General features: G+C 45.8%; 1 protein-coding gene across 2 annotated transcripts in view; it reads right to left on the bottom strand.

Moving 5' to 3' along the window:
* Window positions 1-23,400, bottom strand: part of ACOXL (acyl-CoA oxidase like) — a 264,996-nt gene that overhangs the window by 188,920 nt on the left and 52,676 nt on the right. Inside the window, exons 5-11 of one of the 2 annotated variants that reach the window (XM_045368880.3) lie at window positions 23,032-23,110; window positions 14,019-14,105; window positions 13,581-13,679; window positions 9,330-9,444; window positions 8,951-9,040; window positions 6,087-6,159; window positions 2,668-2,800 (exon numbers count right to left, since the gene is read on the bottom strand). In XM_045368880.3, coding sequence (XP_045224815.2) covers window positions 2,668-2,800; window positions 6,087-6,159; window positions 8,951-9,040; window positions 9,330-9,444; window positions 13,581-13,679; window positions 14,019-14,105; window positions 23,032-23,110 — 676 coding nt within the window. Of the gene's footprint in view, window positions 1-2,667; window positions 2,801-6,086; window positions 6,160-8,950; window positions 9,041-9,329; window positions 9,445-13,580; window positions 13,743-14,018; window positions 14,106-23,031; window positions 23,111-23,400 lie in introns of those variants that run through there. The other variant, XM_074011246.1, reaches the window with a different exon arrangement.

Raw genomic sequence — 23,400 nt, 5'->3', positions numbered from 1 at the left:
CAAATTAGATGATGGTTAATACGGCAAGGCTTTAAGAGAAAACCTGAAAGTTCTGAGGAATGCCATGGAAATGAAAGAGAACCATGAAAAAATACGACATTTGGGCAAAGTTCAAAATGACCGGGCACGCTCAGCCTTGAGTGAATGTCACTGTGGGGAGCTGCGGCGACAGTTTTCTAATACACAAGGAACGCACGTAGGAGAAACGGATCCATTTTTCCACTCATCAGCAAGAGCAGAAGGAGAAGGACCATCTTAGGTTTCAGCCGGGAAAACATATGTCATGTGTTTGAGCCATAGGGGAGGAGGAGCTGCCAAGAGGGCCGGTGAGATCATCCTCGCCAGAGACGCTGGAGATGAGATCACAGCGGCCCGGGTCGCCGTCCGGCAGGGTGCCTGGACCACACGGGGTCTGAGCCCTGCTCGGCTCTGTGCAGGGTCTGCCCACTGCCTGACAATCCCATCGCCTGGCAAGGTCTAGATGGGCAGGGCAGATACTAATTCCGGGTTACTAAGGTTTGCTTCAGACACCCGGGAATTCAAAGGATGCTATGCATTTCTGCAAAACACTGCATATTGCCTTGTTACTTGGAGGCCACGATACCAGGGATTTGTTTCATGAGAATGCCCATGTCTTCCTTTCCTTTAGCCAACTCCTGTCCTCCCAGTAACAGCAGCAGCAGCAGCAACAACAATAACCACCATCCCACAAATAGCAGCCGCGAGCTATGGAGCATTGCACTGGGCCAGCACTGCACACACACCCTTCTCTCACGCCTCACCACCATCCTAAGACCCATTTCACAGATGAAGAAATTGAGCCCTAGGGAGCGCTATGGCCTGTTCACAGCCCCACTGCTGGTCATGGGCAGGATGAGACTTGAGCCCAGGGCTTTCCTGCCCGTGATCATGATCACGTCTCTGTGTTGCCAGGAATGAAGTCTGCACATCAGACAACCAATAAGGGAACTGATGCGAATGTGGCCCCCAAGACCCTCCTGGGCCTGGCAGAGGCTGGCCCATGATAATATCCAGTAGAAAGGAGAACATGAACCTTTTAGGAATCACTCACTCTGGCTCCTCTCCCTGAGACACCACCCCCACCCTGCTCTAGATCTGGTGGTATTTAAAACCAAAGCCCTCCTGGAGGCTCCCACCTCCGCCTGGTCTGGTCTGCACCACCCCACGCTTTGTCCCACGCAACCCCACTGTGGACCTCAATGAGCCTACAGGGCTGCTGGCGGCGTGGACGTCCTTCACACATCATCACCCCATCAAAACCAACAAGAGCGGGGTTTCCCAGCAGCCTGCCTGGCCACTGTCCACCATGAGTTTTTTATATGCACCCAGCACTCTCCTCAGAGGGCCCCTGAGTCAGGACGGTCTGCAGGCTACTGCAATTAGAGGGGATATTGTGCAGAGACTGCTATCACGGCTTCAGCTAACCCTGCATCTGATGTTTAACCAATCTTCCCTTCCACGCAATCCTAGGCTCGTCTGGCTTTTCTATTTTTGCCTCTCTCTGGAGTCCTGAGGATGGCTGAAATGGCTTCGACTGCAGACCTGAGGAACCAGTTTTCCTCCGCACTCTGCTGCTGTCTGTGCTGACGCCTTTGCAAGGCTCTCTGGGGCCCCATTCAATTTCAGACGGTTCAGCCAAGGGTCCTGAGCCCCTCCTGACATGGGACTTCAGACCTGAACACCCACCTGGCCCCACTGAAAGAACCACCACAAAACAAGCACAGGAACTGGGGTGCACGGGCGGGCGCGAGGCCAGGCTGAGTACGCATGCTGATGGCCACAGCTGTGCCCCTCACAGGAAGCACCGTAAGGGGAAGCCTGGGTCAGGGCAGGCCATCTGTGAAGTGTGGCCGACACCGAAGCAAGTAAAGGGCTTTCCTGCTATTCAGACGACTCCGGGCTGATGTCAGGCCTGGAGTCAAGTGAATGAAATTTATTCCTTCTTGATGGAAAAGTTGGACTCAAGCCCCAGATGTATATTCCTGGGGAGACTTAATTTTTCTTCCAGCTTCACCAAGCTCAGTGGAGCTTAAAGCAGGCTTTTCCTTCATGCAAAAAGACAGAGAAGGCCCAGAGAACAAAGTAGCCTGAGGCCCTGGGGAGGAGAAGGAGGCCCTTCCAGAGCTTTGCTCTCCAGGCTCCTCTGTCCAAACCAATATACGGGAGAGTCAGGGCAGGGAGGCAGAGATGGCTCCTGGAGGTCTGGCCTCATGGCCTCCAGACTGTGATGGGAGAACGTTACGCCCTCTATAGACACATGAGGATCAACACTCCCGGATGAATTCAGCCAAGACACACCAACCTTTGCACACATGGACCAACCCTTAGCTGCTTCTCCAGCAGATGTGTTTGCTCTGAACATCCCGTTCTCCCTGGTCATCTCTCCTGGCTCTATTACCACGATGCCTGTGCTCCACCCCCAGGGTGAGCAGCACACATCTGGGATGTAGATGGGCGGGATCCCCTCTTAAGAAGGGTGTAGAAATGTTCCCTGTGGATGGCCACCTGGCACTCCCCAGCATCTAACCGGGAACCCTGGCCATATTATACCAACTGTGGCTCGAGAAGCTCAGCTCCTGAAATTGTTACTCATCCCTGAGCCGCGAGAGAATTCACAGTAGATAAATTAAAATCAGAGTCCACTACCTTCATGGCACCCATAGCTTGGAAAGCCACAGCTAATCTCGAAGGGGTCAGTGCTGCCAGCATGGCACTGAATCTTGCGCTCTTGTTCCTCGTAGGGGAATGGTACTGTCTGTCTGGAGCCACGGAACCAAACCTGTGGAAAAGAGAGGGGGGGTTTCACAAAAAAGCAGGACATAGCACCACCAGAAATGACGTCAGGTGGCTCCCATGTGCACACGCAGGGAAGCACTCGGATTTCCCCATCGTGGAACTTCCCCCTTGAGACAGAGAGCAGATAAGGGCAGGGGGAGTCCCTCTCCAAGAGATGCTGAGAAAGGCTTGACTCAAGGGAGGTAGTGGTTTCCTGAGACATTAAACCAGCACCGGAGCCTGACTGTGCAGACCGCACACTGACCCACTTTTTAAAAACTGAGATGTAATTCACATACCATAAAATGTATCCCTTCAAAGTGTACAATTCGATGGATTTGAGTATAGCCATGAAATTGTACAACCATCACCATGATCCTATTCCAAATCATCTCACCACGCCAAAAAGAAACCCCACGCCACTAGCAGTCCCTCCCCATACTCCCCTCCCTCCAGGCCCTGGTAACCATTCACCTACTTTCTCTCTCGATGGTGCCTGTGCTGGGAAAAAATTCACATAGATGGAATCATATCATATGTGGTCTTTATGTCTGGCTTCTCTCACTCACATGTTTTCAGGGTTCATCTGTGTTGTAGCATGTCAGTACTTCATTTCTTTTCATGGTTGTATAGTATTCCATTGTATGGATATACCACATTTTATTTCCTATTTCCTCAGTTGATGGATATTTGGATTATTTTCCCATTTTTGCTATTGTGAATAATTATGCTACCGACATTTGTGTATAATTTCTGGTGTGGATATATGTTTGCAATTCTCTTGTGGACAATGTTTTCACACATACCTAGGAGTAGAATTGCTGGTCATAAGATGATAACTTTACAGTTTTCAGGAATGGCCAAACTGTTTTCCTAGTTGGTGCCACCATTTTGCAGCCCTACCAGCAATGTATAACAAACAGTCCTAATTTCTCTACATCCTCCCCAACGCTTGTTATTGTCTGTCCCTTTAATAAGAGACATCAGCTGGGCATGGTGGCTTGTGCCTGTAATCCTAGCACTTTGGGAGGTAGGTGCAGAGTGGTATTCGTGGTGGTTTTGATTCGGATCTTCCTAATGGCAGTGATGTGGAGCATCTTTTCATATGCTTAGCAGCCATTTGTAAATCTTTAGCGAAATGTCTATTCAGATTTTTGCTCATTTTAAAATTGGGTTATTTGTCTTTTTATTCTTGAGTTGTAATAGTTCTTTCTATATTCTGGATACTATACCCTTGTGATACTAATATATATGATTTACAAATATTTTCTCCCACTCTGTAGGTTTTCACTTTATTCATAGTGTTCTTCGATTCAAAAAAAAGTTTTTTACAGCTTTGATGAAGTCCAATTTATCTATTTTTTCTTTGGTTAGTTGTGCTTTTGGTGCCATGTGTAAGAGATTGCTTAAACCCAGGTCACAAAAATTCACACCTGTGTTTTCTTCTAAGCGTTGTGTAGTTTTAGCTCTTACATTTAGGTCTGCGATCCATTTTGAGTTGATTTTTGTATATGGTAGGAAGTAAAGGTCCAACTTCATGCTTTTGCACGTGGCTACCTAGTTTGTCCCAGCACCATTTGTCAAAAAGACTATTCTTTCCCCATTGAATTGTCTTGGCTCTGCAGTGGAATATTAATTGACTGCAACTGTAGGGATTTATTTCCAGACTCTTCATTCTATTCCATTGTACATATATCTATCCTTATGCAAATATCACACTGTCTTGATTACTTTATAGTAAGTTTTCAAATCACAGGTGTGAGTCCTCCTACTTTGTTCTTCTTTATCAAGATTGTTTTAGCTATCCTGAGTTTCTCGCATTTCCATATGAATGCTGGTGGTCCTAAAAGGGCCTGGGGGACTTTAGCACCCACCAGGATAACTGTGAAGATGCTTTTATTGCTTCCATTTTATTTCCTATCAATTCACAGGAGGAAAATGTTAAGCAGAATTTGGTCCACTTTAAGATTTTTTTCTTTTTCTTGTTGCTTTATTTCGTGAATTGACATATAATAACTGCATACATTGATGGAATACAGTGTGATGTTATGATACATGTATATATTGTATAATAATAAAATCAGGGTAATTGGCATATTCATCCTCTGAAGCATTTATCAATTTTTTGGAATGAGGACATTTAAAACTTGTAACTATTTTGAAATATACAACACATTATTGTTAACGATATCACCCTGTACAATATCACACCAGAACTTATTTCTTCAATCCAACTCTAACAGTATCCATTGACCAACTTCTCCCCATCCCCTCCTCCTCCCTACCTTTCCCAGCCCCTGGTAACCACTATTCTATCCTCTACTTCCTTATCCTTCCATTTGTTTAACTTTTATTTTAAGTTCAGGGGTGCAAGTACTGGTTTGTTACATAGGTAAACTTATGTCATGGGGGTTTGTTGGACCAATCATTTTTAAGTTTTTTTCCCATACAATTTTCTTAAGCTTTTGGCATCCACTACACGTACCTGCTGGCAACAAAAAGGAGCAAAGCATTCAAGGGAAATCCATGGGGAGTCAGGAAGACAGCTGGTTGTGTGCACCCTGATTGCTGGCTTCGTCACAGATTTAACATGACTATGGCTCAAGATTTTTATTGGATGCATGAAACGCTGCTGAGAAAATTAAAAGTAGTTGGTGTTTCTCAGCTTCTGTGAAAAGCATCATTAACCCCTAGAGCTCCACCCCCAGAACACACCTGCAAGCTGAAAGATGGTGCCTTATCCCCTGCCACTCACAAAGGAAGCAATAGCACCCATCTGTTTATAATGGGGGGAGGGGAGGAAAAAACCTAAATGTCCAACAATAAGAAATTGATTATATAACTTATAAACCATTTATTTAACAGTCTATTATAATGATATTAAAGATGATAATGCATGTGTGTGCTTAGCATTACATAAAAGCATTTGCTATATAATGTTAAATGGAAAGTACAGGTTATTTTAAACACAGAATCTAGAAGTGGATCTCGTTTAGTAAAAATCTGACACCTTTCTCTCTTTAGACATATGGGCATAGAGAAAAGCCTGGAAAGACGTACACTTGAAGTGTAATGGTCATTACGTCTGGACAACAGCATGTTGAATAATTTTACATTTTTTTTTTCTATCTGCAGATGTATCTTTTCCAATTAGTTGTCAACAAACCTGTAGGGGTAGTTAGGGGTAGACTGCCCAGATACACAGCCCACGAGACCCAAGAACCAAGCCAACTTTGGAGAGCAGTGAGGTCATCTGCACCATTGACCTGAGTAAAGGAGAAACTACTCACTTATCCAGCGGGTTCTCCCTGGGTATCCGAACCTTGTCAAACATTACCATCCCATTGTCCACACCATGCAGACCTGGCAAGAACAGAAAGGGGGAATGGATGCAGCATCAGAAGTATTTTCCCTGCTACTTCCCAGGCCTGTTGCCACTAAAATACAAAGCCCCTTATTTTACTTCCAGAATTGCTGGTGCTTTTTCCTTTGGGATGGACATGGGGATGCTGTCTGCTGTTTCCTTGATGAGCTGTACCTGTTTCTTCCACCAGCCTGGCCCCTTCCTCCCTAGCGAGAATGGAGGAGAATGGGCTTTCCTTCTGTGCAGCCTGCACGCTTTGGGCATGCAGTGGATGCACACCTACCTCCCGAGCAGTGACTGTGATTAAGAAAGGGAGAGTTCTGGCCGGGCGCGGTGGCTCAAGCCTGTAATCCCAGCACTTTGGGAGGCCGAGACGGGCGGATCACGAGGTCAGGAGATCGAGACCATCCTGGCTAATACAGTGCAACCCCTTCTCTACTAAAAAATACAAAAAACTAGCCAGGCAAGGTGGCGGGCGCCTGTAGTCCCAGCTACTCGGGAGGCTGAGGCAGGAGAATGGCGTGAACCCGGGAGGCGGAGCTTGCAGTGAGCTGAGATCCGGCCACTGCACTCCAGCCTGGGCGACAGAGCCAGACTCCGTCTTAAAAAAAAAAAAAAAAAAAAAAGGAAGAGTTCCAAGCAACTGCAAGAATGGGAAGCTGAAGACAGAGGCAGGGAAGCAGGCTTGCTCTCCCTAGGAATGCAGTGCTCAAATCCCTCCTCCTCCCCAGTGCTCTCTCCTCTGCACACAGAGCAAACTGTTGACAGCAAATGCCCACAAGACAAGGGAAAACAGCCACAAGGACAGCAGGAAATGGGGGAAGCAGTGGGTAGCGGGGAGGGGTGGTCCTGAAATCTGGCAGACACATTTCCTAAAGATATCTGCCAGAGTCTGGGGTCTTCTCTCTGTGAAAACTTAGAGAGATTTAATCTAGGGGAAAACAATCTGTCTTTAGTAAACGTCTTTATTCAGAGCTTCACCCCTTGACAAGGACACACGTGCGTTTAGCAGCTTACAAGGGCACCAGAGCAGACTCTCTGCCATTGCCAGCATTTTCAATGTCTGGCACGACTTCACAGAACTCAGCCTACCCCTCTGCTCTCAGCAATATTTGACATGCAAGGAACTTTCAAGGAGCCCAGCCCAGCCAGGGTCTCGGTCACCTCTGGGAGATACATCTAAAACCTCACAAACCCACCTGCAGCCATGCCTGCAGTCGTGGCAGTGGACAGTAAACACTAAGGGGCCAGGATAGACTGTCCCCTCCACCAAAGGATGGGCCACTTCTTCCTTCTTCTCTTACTGCTCTTCCTTCTTTTTTTCCTTCTCTCCCCTTTCTTGGCTTGGCATGACCTTGGCCATGAGCGGTCACTGGAGCATACAGGCATGTCCTGATCTCACCAAATGTTATGGGTTAAATTGTGTCCCCCTACCCCCCAAAAAATTCATGTATTGAAGCCCTAATCCTTATACCTGTGTATGTGACCTTATTTGAAGATAGAGTCTTTACAGATGTGATCAAATTAAAATGAGGTCATTGGGGTAGGCTGTAATCTAAATGACTTCTGTCCTTTATAAGATGGGGTAATTTGGAGACAGGCATGCACACAGGGAGAACACCAGGTTAACATGAAGACAACCGTTTACAAGCCAAAGAGAGAGTCCTAGAACAAATCCTTCCCTCACTGCGTCTGGAGTTGGTTCCTGCTGGTGGATTCATGGTCTTGCTGACTTCAAGAATGAAGCTGTGGACCTTCGTGGTGAGTGTTACAGCTCTTAAAGGTGGCACGGACCCAAAGAGTGAGCAGCAGCAAGATTTATTGTGAACAGCCAAAGAACAAAGCTTCCACAGGGTGGAGCGGTTTGCCACTGCTGACTGGGGTTGTCAGCTTTTATTCCCTTATTTGTCCCCTCCCATGTTCTGTTTCTGTCCTATCAGAGTGCTCTTTTTTCAATCCTCCCCAGGATTGGCTACTTTTAGATTGCTGCTGGTTGGTGCATTTTAGAGAGTGCTGATTGGTGCATTTTACAGAGCACTGATTGGTACGTTTTAAAGAGCACTGATTGATTGGTGCATTTTACAATCCTCTTGCTACAGAGCACTGATTGCTGTGTTTTCACAGAGCACTGATTGGTGTGTTTTACAATCCTAGCTACAGAGTGTTAATTGGTGCATTTTACAATCCTCTTGTAAGACAGAAAAGTCCTCCAAGTCCCCACTCAACCCAGGAAGTCCAGCTGACTTCACCTCTCATCACCACTCTTAGAAGGAGCCAACCCTGCTGATACCTTCATCTTGGACTTCCAGCCTCCAGAACTGTGAGACAATACACTTCTATTGCTTAAGCCCCACAGTTAGTGGTATGGCAGCCCTAGAAAACTAAGGCACTGAGTCAGTCCTCAGTACTCACTCAGGGCCTCATGAGCACAGACAGCAGGCAGGTGGCCAGGGGTGCAAAGAAGAGAGCCACAGCCTGCCCCGTGAGAGCCCCCAAGTCTGAGATGAGAGAAGACAGAATAGCACTGTGGACAAAACTGCCTCGTTACTGGAAAATTTGAGAAGCTGGGAGAAACTGAGACCAATGCACGTTCATAAAAGGCAATCTACAACATTCCTGAACAGTTCTACATAAAAGACTTCATGAGGCTTCAAAATCCGGACATCTTCTCTGGGGAAGTTTTCTCCACCCTCACTGTTTCGGTAATGTAAGGTAGGTTAGATTCTCCTTGAGTGGGAGGGGGAGCAGGTGGGAAGAGTAAGCACAGGAGAAGGGCACCTGGGGACTCACCCTCCTTGTACATCCTCCTATCAATAGCTGTCACTCCTGGGTACAAGCTTCCATTTTCATCCCAGACAAGAACGATGAAACAGTGGGGCCCTAAGGAAGGCATCGAGATCATTATTAAGCTCTCCTTCCTATAGCTTTACTTATTTCCTGGAATGGTATAACATTTCTGTGATTCTCAGACTCACTCAGTTCTACATCTGTGCACCACACATGAGAGCATATAATGTCAAAATGTAATGATAAATTTCTTCATGCATATTAGGAGATAAAGTTTGTACTGAATTACTTACAAGATAAAAGCAGCTCTGTGAAATGGGTTTTCACCAGTAAATAGTACTAATGAAGAGAATTATTCTAGTTGTCTGTGTTGGTAACAAACCTTGAGATCTTCCATCTACGATGAGCTGGGCAAAGACGGCTGCGTAATTCCTGTACATGGCATTTCCAATATACATCTTCTCGGCATTTTCACACGGTGTGTCAATTACAAACTCCTACACAGAAACAGCAGAGCAACAGTGTTTCCCTTCCCATGGCTCATTTCAGTTCCCTGGCTCAAGGCAATGAATACTGTGCAAACAGACCCACATGGTGCAGGGTGCCGTTTCCAGGGGATTTCACAGCAGAAGAGAAGACAACCAGAAGGTCACCTGGCTCCATGTCTTGAAACCAACACGACTGTGCTATCACCTCAATTCACTTATTCCACCTCCACCTCAACTTTGAAAATGGCTGGAGATTAAAGTGATTTTTCAAGGAATAATCCAATCCAGAAAATAAGTTGCCAATTTTCAATCTTTAAAAGGTGTTCGTTCTCTCCCTCCCAGTCTCTCCTATTTATAATGCCGGGCTGACATGTGTGCTGTTTGGCTGAGCCTGTCTGGCTTTAATGTATAAAGGCTTTCTTCAATTATCTCTCTAGACTACTCCATAGCAAAGTTTTGACCTTTCAATCATACAACACCAAAACCTCTAAAAGCCCTGGTGGTACGTGCTCAGCTCTCCACACCCCTCACCTCCAAACAGCCCACCTGCAAGATTTCTAAGACAGGATGCAGCACCCAATGATCTGGACCCTTAGATGGCTTATTCCAGGGTCCACATCTGTGAGTTGCATTTCATCTGCCGGTGTTCACTCCTTCTGGGCAAATCACTTGGTCCCTCACTGCTTCCCAGGCCCTGAACCTTCCTGCTTCCATGACGTCTTTGTTTAAATGAAAGCCAAGTAATCGAAGGCCAAAACTGTATGCTTGGATAAAGCAACACCAATAGACAGCCACGACCTATCCCCGCCACTGCTTACAGTATCAGCCCAAACAATTTTTATTTTTATAAAAAGAAATCCCTCATTTAAGCTTTTGAAAATGTCTATTTTCCTGATCAACGAATATAATAATTAAAGTTTCCCAAAAGAGGTTCATATGTTCAAGTGCCTAAAACAGAAGAACTTGTAAATGAGAGTCTTTCCTAGGAGGGAAAAATCTTAGAATGTACCATGCAGTTTGTCTCTGAATATGTCCAAGGATTCCAGCTCAAAATAGTCTGAAACTAACACTGGTCATGAAGAAACAGGAAGAAAATGCAGGGGTTTTGTTCTCAGGCTCAACTCAAAACTCCGTCTTCTCTTTCCTCCTCTCTGGAAGCTGACATAAGGGTCACAATGGAAATGCTCCCCTCACTTCTTGGCTCTCCCCAATCTCTGTTGCCACCTGGGTTACCTTTAAGCCTCTTGCCAAAAAGCAACTGGCCCTGATGCCGGCTCTGAATACAGGGCACCTGGGGCAAGTTGGGAGCCCAGGGGAAATGGCAGAGAGTGGAACTGCACATTTAATTGGAGTTGACAATATTGAAGATGTGACTGAACTAAACCAACAAGCTATTGATCATGCAAAGATTGTCTCAGATTTCAGACTATAAAGTACATAGACAACGCTTTCCCGCTGGCCAAGAAATACAGTCTTGAAGCCTAAGAAAACATTCTCTGACAGATGTTTGCACAGGGAAACTTTTAACATGTGCGAGAGCTTTTCAGAAACATAAACGGACATGCTGGATCTTTTTAAGAGACGTCTCTGGAGGCCACCCTTGTCTTATCAGGGCAGCCAGGGCTTCTCAAGGAAAGGCATTACTTGAGGCTGAGTGCAGTGAAAAATAACAGCATAAAAATACAACCCATGTGGGTGGGGGCATGCTTACACCCAGGGTAAGAAAGAGAAGTGGCAGAGGAAACACTGGCCTGGCAGAAACCATCTGGTGGGATGGGGAAGGGAGAAGGAGGCCACTCGTCCCATAAACATTTGCTATGCTCTGGGAAAGGAGGTTTGTCACTTCTGGCAAAATGCTTGATTTGGAAAGTTTGCATCAGCCAAAACCCTGGCGTTAAAGCTGCATCTAAATAACGCACACCATGTGTGTCGGTTTCTGTAATAATTATCTGTTGAAGGCCAGCAAAATGGTTAGTGTTGTAGGCACTAAAAATGATGCCTTTGGCCAGAGAGTTCATAACCTCATTTATTTTTGCTATTTAGAATAAAGCATAAAAACAAAACTCTCTCTTATGTCTTAACTATCCATACCACTACCCAATCCACCTCCCAAAAATAAATGTAAAACAACCAACCCACAAGAATGAATAACCAAAACATGTAAGAGATTTAAATGGTCCTGGGGGACAGAACACTTATTTAACAAGCTCTAGCATTTTGAAAGGGAAATGAAGGGGAAAACACAGAACCCAATGAAGGCAGAAATCCATTCCTGCTATGTCAGTTCTCGGTGGTATGAGTTTATGATGGGATTGTTCTCTCTCCCAGCCCCACGGGAGACGGTGTTCACCAGAGGCCCCTCGTCATTATGATTGCAACTTTGCAGGTCCCCTGTCAGACAGTGGCAGCTGCTGAGGCACGCCAGGTAGCTAAGTCATTTATGCTGTTTGGGGAAAATGGGACCAACACAGGAAATTATTTTTGTAAAAAAGTAATAATTGTAAGAAGAAACAAGTAAATAAAAGCTGTGGGTGTTTTCCCCCATCAATGACAGCAAGGTGACCTCAATACCATGGCTTCAGGAGAGGAAAAAAATCGGCCAGCCAAAAGCCAGAGGATGTTAGGTCGGCACGCCACCACGGGCAGAAAAGCCAAGCTGCTGAGGGCAGTCCCAGCGGAACCTAACTCACCATTAACTGCATAGCCAGAGTCAGCTGCTTAACCTCTATGAGCCTCCATTTCCCCATCTCTAAAGTAGGGACAATAATGCCTCTTTATAAGATTACAGAACATTTGAAATGATGTTACAAGTAGACTGTTTAGCCTGGTACGTGGCACATCCGTGCTCAGTTTACAGGACCAGTTTAATGTTGCGTTTCTGGAACTGTTGCTGGGAGGAAACATAGAATAACTACACAGAGGGAGTTTGATACAGAGCATGGCACTTCGCGAGTGGTCAGCATAGGGTAATGCTTATTCTCGTTCTTACTATGATCTTGGACATCACTGGCTGCTGGAGAGAACTAACATCCGGGCAGGAGGAAAAGCAGGGCATCCTCCAATATACCCCACCCCTGCATCTGTCATTCCAGACGCCGGCCACCTCCAACCAGCATTTCCGGGTCAGGAAACCCGCTAACAAAAATCCACACGCTCAAGGACAAACTGCAAAAATAAAGAAGAGATGAAGCAGAGCAGCCACACGGCCAGGCGGCACCCGCAGCCACGCTCGGGCACGTGCTTGCACACACCGACTGACACAGCTTCATTTCTAGAAAGAACCTCAACATTTGTTTATCCCTTTGTAGTTCTTAGGAACACCCAGTATCAAGCAAGAAACTATAAAGGAGAGTGAGATAAGCACACAGTCACTTTCTTTTTTGGTGGGGAGCAGGGGCGGGTGTGTGTAGGAGTTAAAGAGATGGGAATGAGGGTTACAAAGCAGCATCCCCAGGGTATGTTGTGACCCACTGTGGACAGAGCTAGCAATGTAGAGAGACTTAGCCAACATCTTTTTAATTAGCAAGAAGGGAATGGAAAGGAAGAAAAATAGAGAAGAAAACGAAAGGAAAAGGAAGAGAAAGAATGAAAAGGAAAAACCTCAGCATTGACCACATATAGTAAAGGTAGAAGAGTCAGATTGTTTGGTAACACTCTTGTTTCTGTTGTCATGTAAAATGTCAATGCAGGTCACGGTGAGAGACAGCGCATGATCACAGTACAGAAGACTCAGCTCCTGATAAGGTGGCCCCAGCACAGTGCCCTCCTGACACAGGGCACAATGGAGAGGATCAACAAAGGCATCTCCTCCAGTCCTTTCCTGCTACTGCTAGCAACGAGAACAAAATGGCTTTAGTGTTGTTCTCTTGGAGTTATGACAAGGGATTACATTCACAAGTGCACACCAAGTGCTTGCGGCAGTGTTCAGTCTCAAAGGCACCATATAAATGTTGGCTGTGTTGGGTTCATGAAGGCTGAGCAAATATCCACCTCTATTAAAACACTTAGACATTTGATCTGAATCTCAGCTCCTGGGGCCAGAGAGCACACACAGAGGGTGTGACGCTGGACACAGAAAGAAGGAGATCTGGTTCTGTCCAGGTTTTCTGCTGCCCTGGACGGCAGAAGAAGGACAGATTCCTCACCTGGGCAGAGAGGTCAACGGTGGCTTCGGTCTGGATCCCTCTCACATTGCTTCGATGGCCCCTCTCGGTCATTGCAAACATCCCAGTGTATTTCTGCTTCTGGAGTTTACCAGATGTTAGAAGGGAATTAGCTGGTCAGGCAGCTGCTCCAAATGCAGACCCCTTGGGCCGTTAAGAAAGGTGGTGAGAGAGGGACAGGTGTGTTGTGGAGAAAATTATAAAAATGCAGTCTGATGACAGCGAATGTGAGCTTAACAACATTGACAGGCTCAATGCAACATAAAAAAGATAGTCTCGGAATTCTCATTTTCAACAAGATTTTTGCTGACACAAATTCTGTTTTATTTTTCTTCAAACACACACACACACATGCATATCTATCTACTACCGATTTTTAAGGCTCTCCATAGAAGACTGATATTGAGGAATATACCATACCTGGAGAGGCTGAAACCACTTAGTAACATGTTCAGGGCTTCCGACATTCCTGATAGCACCACCAAATAGCCAATAAACTATTCCACACTGGAAACAAGGACAATACAAACCATCATTAGCAATAGTCAGTAATCTAAAGACAATTCAATCCACGGCCAAACTCCAATCAGGGAGCAGCTCTTCAGCCCCCTGTGCTTTACCTAAGCCCTGCAAGTGGCCTGCTTCTTTGCCCTTCCTCTTCACTGCCTGGTGAGCTCCAGTTTCTCTCTACAGACATGGCTCATGAGTCACTCAGGACTGACACAGAAAGTCAGTCCTCCATCCTCAGGCCTCCCAGATCCCCCCCATCAAATGAATGCTCCGAATGCTCATTCTGCTTTGTCCTCTCAGGATCTAGCTCAGGGCCTGATGCAGAAGACATGTAACAAAGTGCGTGTGCAATGACCCTCGATGCTGACCCCTGTCTGCGGAGGTGAGTCTGCCATGAGAAACAGTGTTTCCTTACAGGAAGGTGGATGGAAGAGGCAATGCTGCAAAACGAGCAAGCACGCAGCTTGGGATGAGCGCCCTGGGTTTCCATCCCAGTTCAGCTACCCACTGGCTGCAGGATCTCGGACAAATGACATAGTAGTCTCAGCTTCCTCATCTGATAAATGAATGATGTGAGTACCCACTTACTGAGCTACTGAGCTTACAAGCTCATTGACTCTCACAACAACCCTGGAGAGAAAGCATCGTCATCCCCATTTAACACCGGAAACTGGGATTCACAGAGGGAAAGTGTCTCACCCAACGCCACATCCTCAGAAAGTGGGAAGGGCTGAGGCTGAAACCCAAGCTACCCAATGCCTTATAGTACTTCATATGGTAGCCATGAGGATTCAGTGAGAGTCAACTGCCAAGCCCTTTGCTTGCTCTTTTGTGGGGTTTTGGTTTTTGTTTCTGTTTGTTTTTAAGAGACAGAATCTCACTCTTTCAGCCAGGCTGGAAGGCAGTGGCATGATCATAGTTCACTGCATTGTCAAACTCTCAGGCTCAAGCGATCCTCCTGCCTCAGCCTCCTGAGTAGCTGGGATTAGGGACTACAGGCACACACTACCACACCTGGCTAATTTTTTTTTATTTTTAGTAGAGATGAGGTCTTGCTATGTTGCCCAGGTTGGTCTCAAACTACTGATCTCAAACAATCCTCCCACCTTGGCCTCCTGAAGTGCTGGGATTACAGGCATGAGCCACCATGCCTAGGCTGCCTGGTCTTTTGTAAACCCTGGAAAAGTGTCACTGACAAAGAGGAGGAGGAAGAGAAAGAGGATGAGGATGAGAAGGAGAAGGAGGAGAAGAAACAAGAAGAGGCAGAGTGGCTTGAGCAGGGCCGTTTGGAAGGAGCAGGGTGACGGACTGCGAAGACAGAAGAACTTGAATGTAGGGACATTTGCTGTGTCTGCAGGTCAGAGTTCCTTCCCCCTCCTAGCTATACAACCCCAATTTTCATATGGGGAGCCCTCCTCCCCTAGAATCTGTCCAAGTGGTTTGTGGGTGATGTTGACCCCACCCCCAGCTTTAGGATGAGTTGGGAGCCCAGGACTGGCTGATCTGGCCAGACATGGCTCTCAGGATGGATTCACGATCTGGGTGGGTCCATTTGGAGTGGAAGCCAGGACACAAGGCTGAGCTATTGTGGAAGAGAAGCCCTCTTTTGTGATGTTATGGAATCTGGAGGGATGGAAGCCTGGGGCCGTATAGCCATGAGCTGGGGAATGAAGCCAAAGTATGAGGACCAGGTTAGGGGAAGGAGGCAGAATTGAGAGATGGGAGAGACCAGGTCATGCACACCCAGACCTGAAGCCTGGTACACCCTGGACTCCTGAATTACAGCAGCCAATACGTGCCTTTTTTGCTTAGGCAAGGTTAGCGTGGACTTTTTTCCTGGGGTCACTGCATCTGGATGAGCTCTCTGTTCATACCCCATGTGTATGAACAACCCGATATTAATTTTGTGAAATGGTACTGGATCAACTCTAGCAGCTCAGACCAGTTAACACGCTCTGGCATCAGGACAGACGAATTTCACTAATCACATCTGACATGTGAGGTGCTTTTCATTTGGAGAATCATAAAATATCCTGGGAAGATGATTCACACCCCGATGACTCAGCTCACTTCTCTACAGAATCATCGCGGGCACTGCAAATTACATTACTAATTCCAACATGGGAAATGGAAGCAACCCAAATGGTACATGTTTTTTCCCTAAACCATCTTGGGAGTTAAGTTTCAAAAAAATATTTTTCTAAAACTAAAACAAGTTAGGTTTTCCACCTCTAAATCTCTTTGGCTGGTGCCTAACGCACTCTTGACAATATATTCCTCTTCTAGGTTTTAAATCCTTTCCTCCTCTTTAGGAAGAGGGGAAAAAAACCTAGAGCATTTTATTCACATTTTGAAAGCCCTATTCACTAAATGTCTTAGCAGGCACCCTGGGCTGTAGAAGTGAACCTGTAAGTTTGCAGGAAACGGCAGCAGTTGACAGAGGCAGAGTCTGCGTGACCTCAATCCACACAGTCAGGTGAAGTGTGGGGTTCATTTCCCACAAAAGTCACATTCTCTGAATGGCAGCTAATCCAACCAAGCTGGGCCAAATGCAGGTGGAGCTCCTGGGGATTGGAAGTGGAGGGCTCCCTGGCCTGACATGCTTTCAGCAGCTGCCTTCTGGGAGGGACATGGGCCCCAGCCCACAGGCCAGGAAGGAGGCAGACAGGGAAGGGGGAAAGTAGAGGGATTCAGGGTAGATTCTGGAGATGGAGTTGATGGGATGGATTTGGGAGGAGAAGGAAAGAGAGGACTCCGGGAGACACCTGAGTCTGTGGCCTGAGTTTCCAGGAGGATGGAGACCCATTGATTGCAGTACAGCAGCTTGGAGGAGGGGCTGAGAGGAGCCAGAAGGAGGGTATGGACTCCTTAAAACAGAAATGCTGAGGCTGATGGGAGGTAGGCATCAACCCATCACTTGGGAGTGTCGCAGAGTGTCCTCCGAGAGGACGCTGTGGCACTCCTGTCAGACTCCCCAGTGTCCTGCCCCTGGCAGACCTCAGGGAACAGGACACAGAGAGGACCATTTGCTCTGAGACAGACTGCAAAAAGCAGTGGTAAGAGGGAAAAAGTAGAGTTGGCTGGGGGACACCCAATGAAAACTCGAACTTCAAACATGCACCCACCTTGTTTGAGAAAGCCTCCTCTCTCTTTTCTCACTTATCAGGAGAAGAAAAGGGACAGCTATGACATCGAGCACATGAGGTAATGATCACAACATGCCCAATGAGGGCCAGCAGCAGCCTCCAGAGGCCACAGTGTGAGACAGCTGAGGAGTGGGAGGTGCAGCCAGGACAGGTCACAGGGGCTAAAAGATGGGGCTATGGCAGGGCTTCCTAGCTTCTAAATAAAGACTAAAAGGAGACATCCTGAAGTGGAAGGGAAATCTGGTGTGTTACAGCTGAGAAGGCAGGCTGGTATCACCTCAACCCACCAATGAAGCCAATACCTGGAAGACCGTGGAGTTGGGCCCCCAGCCATGTCCCAGGAGGTTACAGTCCCCACCACTTATGGAGGCTCCTGCTACCTACCAGGCTTGGCATGGAGATCCTTGCAGGCATTACTGATTTAAATCTATACATAGCCTATGAATGGGCATTAGCAATGCCATCTTTACAGAAGAGAAAGCTAAGGTACATACGTACAAAGGAACATGCCAAAAGTGTGGCTGGGAAGTCCTAGAAGCAGAATGTGCAACTGTGTTGTTCTGAGTGTGCCCCTGCCCCAATGGACCAGTGAGGTCTGTCCCGTGGGCAGGAAGCCTGCTGGCTTCCCGGCTGCAATAGGCCAGGCTGTTCCTATACTACAGCCCAACAAGGGTCTCCTAAAGAGACTTCGAGTGTATTCAGGATCTCCTAATGCCAAGAGCAAATTTCCACAAATGGAAAACTGGAAGTGTTTTTTGAGACAATGGGGACTCCAGAAATGGACTGAATTTTGTCCTTGCAAAATTAACATGTTGAAGCCCTACCCTCTATGTGATGGTATTGGGAGATGGAAACTTTGGGCAATGAATGATCAAGGTTAGATGAGCTCATGAGGGTAGGACTCCCATAATGGGACTGGTGCCCTTACAGAAGAGGAAAAAAGAGCAGCACCTCTCTCCACCAATGAGGACACAATGAGAAGGTGGCAGTCTGCAAGCCAGGAAAGGAGCCCTCACCAGAACCTGACCATGCTGGCACCATGATCTTAGACTTTACAGCCTCCAGAAAGGTGGGAAAATAAATTTCTGCTGTTGAACTCATCCAGCCCATGGTATTTTGTTATAGCAGTCCAAGCAGGCTATGACAGATAATAGGATGGTTCAAATAAGGGAAAACAGAACAGCCATGGAGAAGCAGAAAAGGAAGCATGTCTCATTTCTTTCAGCTTTAGTTAGAATCCTTCCAGATTGCACCCATGTTTTTGGCAGGAAACTTGGGCTGGCTCACAAGCTAGAGTGGGGATTCAAAGCACCAACAAAGACAATCTTTTTCCCTGGCATTTTGTTAGTGTGCCCACCCCTTTCGCTGTGAGCCACTCTCAGAGCCAGCCCACAGTCCTGCCAGTACTTGGCTGTGCGAGTACAAATGAGTTTGTCCAAGGTGTTCAGGGAAATGCAAAGCCACTGGATAAACAGACCTGGAGAGAGAGAGAAAAGGGACTTGAACATGCAGGGCACAGCTGATGCTGATGAATTGATGCTGGCGCCCCTTCCTCAGGTTGACAACCAGCGCCTGTGAAACGTAGGGACCACCAGTGGCTCTTGAGCTGGCAGGGGGATCTGGGGAACCCCCGACTGATCCAGAGCTCACAGGAACTGTTCCCAGCACACCACATGCCCTCCTGGCATCTCCTCTACCACCAATAGAAAAGAGCCATGGTCCTCCTGGTCAGGACTTGGGGGCTGCGCAATCTATAGGTTCCTCTAATTGTCTCGGATTTCCAAGCTCCAGGAAAAAAAAATCTCCCACAATTACTGATGTGTGGGACAGCATACTTAATAATAATTTTTAATTGTCATTTTTATTTGTGGTAAAATATATATAGCATAAAGTTTGCCATTTTAGCCACTTTCAAGCATACAATTCAGTGGCATGAAGTACAGTCACAACGTTGTACAACCATCACCACTATTTCCAAAACTTTTTCATCATCCCAAACAAAAACTCTGTACATTAAGCAATAACTCCCATTCTCCCCTCCCTCCAACCTCTCGTTACCTCTAACCTACCTTCTGTCTTTACGGATTTGTCTATTCTAGACATTTTATATAAGCAGACTCACATAATATTTGTCCTTTTATGTCTGACTTATTTCACTTAATAATTTCAAGGTTCATCCACATTGTGGCATGTGGGGGAACTTCATTCTTTTTTTCGGCTGAACAATATTCCATTGTGTGTCTATACCACATTTTGTTTACCCACTCCGCTGCTGATGGAAATGTGGCTTGTTTCCAGTTTTAGCTATTGTGAATCATGTGCAATGAACATTGGCATGTTCCAGCTTTTAGCTATTGTGAATCATGTGCAATGAACATTGGCATGTTCCAGCTTTTAGCTATTGTGAATCATGTGCAATGAACATTGGCACACAAGTACTGTTTCAGTCCCTACTTTCGATTATTTGGGGTATATATCCAGTTAGTGGAATGCTGGGCTGTATGGTAACTTTTATGTCCTACTTTTTGAGAAAAAACCATATCGTTTTGACTTTATATATTTACTTAATACTCAAGTATTGACACCTATTATGTACCAAGAATGAAAAGGTTATAGTTTTCAAGGAGTTTTCCCTCTCTTGGTAGTGAGAGCCATAAAGTAATTCCATGAGTAAATACACAGATTCAAAATGGGTGCACGTTATGGCAGAAAATTATAAGAAGCAAAGACAGGTGACAGCGAGTGGATGGGACTCAAGAACTTAAGGCTTGAGAGGGGCATCCCTCCAGGAAGGACACATTAGCTGGGACATGAAGAATGAATAGGTGTCAGCCAGGAGAAGGAGGGGAAAGACCAAGCTAGGGCTGGCAGCAAATGGTCCAAAGGTGGGTAAAAGGAACCAGAAAAAGGGGAGAGTGGAACAGACGTGACCAGGGCCACACCTGCAAGGACCCATGGGCAACATCAAGGATTAGAGGATGTTTCTAAAGCATAATGGGAGGGAAGAGGTTTTAAGCAGAGGGTGGAGTGATCAGAGAAGTATTTCTTATTTTTTTGAGACGGAGTCTGGCTCTGTCACCCAGGCTGGAGTGCAGTGGTGCAATCTCGGCTCACTGCAAGCTCTGCGGGTCCATGTCATTCTCCTGCCTCAGCCTCCCAAATAGCTGGGAGTACAGGCGCCCACCACCACGCCTGGCTAATTTTTTGTATTTTTAGTGGAGTTGAGGTTTCACCATGTTAGCCAGGATGGTCTCGATCTCCTGACCTCGTGATCCACCCGCCTCAGCCTCCCAAAGTGCTGGGATTACAGGTGTGAGCCACCACACCTGGCCTCAGAGAAGTATTTCAAAGGACTTTTTAAGTCCTTGCCAGTTTCCTTCTAGGATACTCAGGAGTTTTCAAAAATTTTATTATGGAAATATTCAAACAAAATAGAAGCATCTAATGAACTCAAGGATGGCCAGCTCATGGTCCATTTTCCTTCATCTCCCTCCCTCCGCCACCCCCACGTACTTTCCCTTCCTATACCCCAGGTTATCTTGACGTTTATCCCTGTCATCATATATCATGTCTTCCCTGAATATTTCCAATACATGTGTAAAAGATTCAGATTCTTTTTTAAAACATAGCCCTAAAACCATTATCCCACCTAAAAATATAATGATCATTCTCTAATATCGTCAAATGTCCAATGCTCAGGTTTCCCCAACTGACAAATAATTTTTCATTACAAATAGTTTGTTGTTTGAACCAGGATGTCAATAAGACACACGCACATTGCAATTGGTTAAAATGCTTCTTAAGTCTGCTTTACGCCACAGGCTGCCCCTTCCCTCATTCATTTAGATGATCCCTGTGAAACTCTATGGACTAGGCTCAGTGTAAGACCCTGGAGACCAGAGGAGAGGGCTCCCCACCCAGAGAGCTGCCACCACCTGCGGAGCTGTCCTCATGGTCACAATCCATGGAGGCTTGCTGAAGACAAAGTAGATGGCAGAGTAGGGTGGGGCTGCAATATGGTAAAAGCACAAACTGGGGATCATGAGAGTCCAGGATCCTCCGGTATTTCTGAGAGGGGATTTATCTATTTATCTGTTGCATCTCAGCTAACTGCTCTCTCTGAAAGCCACAGTCAATCCATCCAAGAGGGAGGAGATCGTGCCTGGCTGAAATCAGAGTGAGCCCAGTCTTCCTGGAAAAACCTGATGGTGGACACCCTCACGACAAGACGGCACTCACAGATTTCTTTGTCTTTAATTCCTACCTACCAATAGACAATGTTCACACCAAACTGAAATCACCACCATATTGGACTCATTGCCAACTGACCTGGCTTCTTGTCTGATCATTCTGTCTTCATGTTCTAGTGGTAATTTCTCCTCTTTGGGGACATCAGGACTGGGTGTTTGGATATGAGGAATTATTTTGAGACCCAGTGGTGTTCAGGGAGGAAAAGGAGGGCCCCATGAAGGAGACTCTGCTGGAAGGCTTGGGCAGCATGAGGGGCTGCAGCAAACACGCCCACCTGAGCTATTCTGTTCGTCTTCCTTGGTAAGCTGGAACATGCAAGATAATTGTCTTCCCTCAAGACAATAAGATGCCATTTTATAACCATTTACAAAAAAAAAATGGAGAAATCTAAGAATTCCAAGTATGGGAGAGGACATGGATCCACAGGATCCGCTTACATGCTGTTGGTGGGAATGTGAATTGATGCACTAACTTTGGAGAATAGATTAACACTACTCTTTAAAGTTAAGCATTCATTCATCCTGTAACTAGCAATTCCATTCCTAGTTGAATACCTAAGTGAAGATTTTACCCATGTTCAACACCCAGACGTGGACAACAGTATTCACAGCAGCACTTTTTACATTAGCAAAATCCCAGAAACAACATGAGAAAGTGGCTGAATAAATGCTGCGGTATATTCACACAAAGGAATATTATACAGTGGTCAAAAATGAACAATCTTCCATTGCTATGTCATTCCCCAAATGGCAAAACTATAGAGATGGAGAACAGATTAGTGGTTGCCAAATGACAGGGGTGGAGTGGAGGCCAAATGAACTATAAAGGGGTAGCACCTGGAAGTTTCTTTCTGATGATGGAATAGTTCTCCATCTTGATTGTGGTGGTGGTTACATGAATCTACATACAGCATCGAACTGAACTACACACACACACACACACACACACACACACACACACGAACACAATTGAGTGCATGTAAAAACCAGTGAAATCTGAATAGGGTCTATGTCCTATTTAACAGTGCTGTACTAATATTGATTTCCTGATTTTACATTGCATTACTGCTATATAAGATGTCACCATGACTAAAGGGTTCTCATGACCCTATGCACTATTTTTGTAACTTTCTGTGAACATTATTATTTTGAAATAAAAAGGTTTTTATTTTAAAATCTAATGAATACAGAAACACACAATATGAATCAATCTTAGCAATAATATTTAAATGAAGAAAGAAAATCACAAAGGATTATGATACTGTTTTCATAAAATTCAGACAAAGGAAAATAACCAATTGATGCATATGTAACAAAACTATACAGAGAAGAAAAGCAAATTAGAAACAAAAACAGGATAGGATATGATGGTTAAAGGGGAAGTCAGGGATGGGTTTTGAGGTATGCCATTTTACCCATACCTGTGCCTCTACATAGACTAAGAGAGCCCACAGGATTATAGTTTTCATTCCTTGGCATGCAAAGCGAGCATGAGTTCATGAAGGGCAGGTGCCCGGCGCCTCTCACCTTCACTCCTGTGGCCATGTCCGCCATGGAGACGACTTCTCCTAGGACGAGGCTTCGGCTAACAAAATTCTTTGTTTTTCTCTGCCTGAAAACGTGACAGACTCAGTATCAAGGTTTCCTTATGGTTTTCTGACTTGTTAAATTCACAGTTTTTATAACAAATGCATGTTACTTTTATAATAAAAAATAAACACAATAAAAGCAATTTTTAAATTAAGAAACAACTCCATCGTTCTACTAAAGTAAACATTTTCATCTTTTTTTTTTTTTTTTAATGTGGCTTTCTGGTCTCTTAGTGTTAAAGACTCTTCTTATACAATAGTCAACTGCATCCACATGGAGGCCAGCCTGCGACCCTGCAAACGACTT

The sequence above is a fragment of the Macaca fascicularis genome, chromosome 13 (assembly GCF_037993035.2).
Source record: "Macaca fascicularis isolate 582-1 chromosome 13, T2T-MFA8v1.1".
Classification (NCBI taxonomy): domain Eukaryota; kingdom Metazoa; phylum Chordata; class Mammalia; order Primates; family Cercopithecidae; genus Macaca; species Macaca fascicularis.
This window is presented reverse-complemented; position numbering and strand designations above follow the sequence as displayed.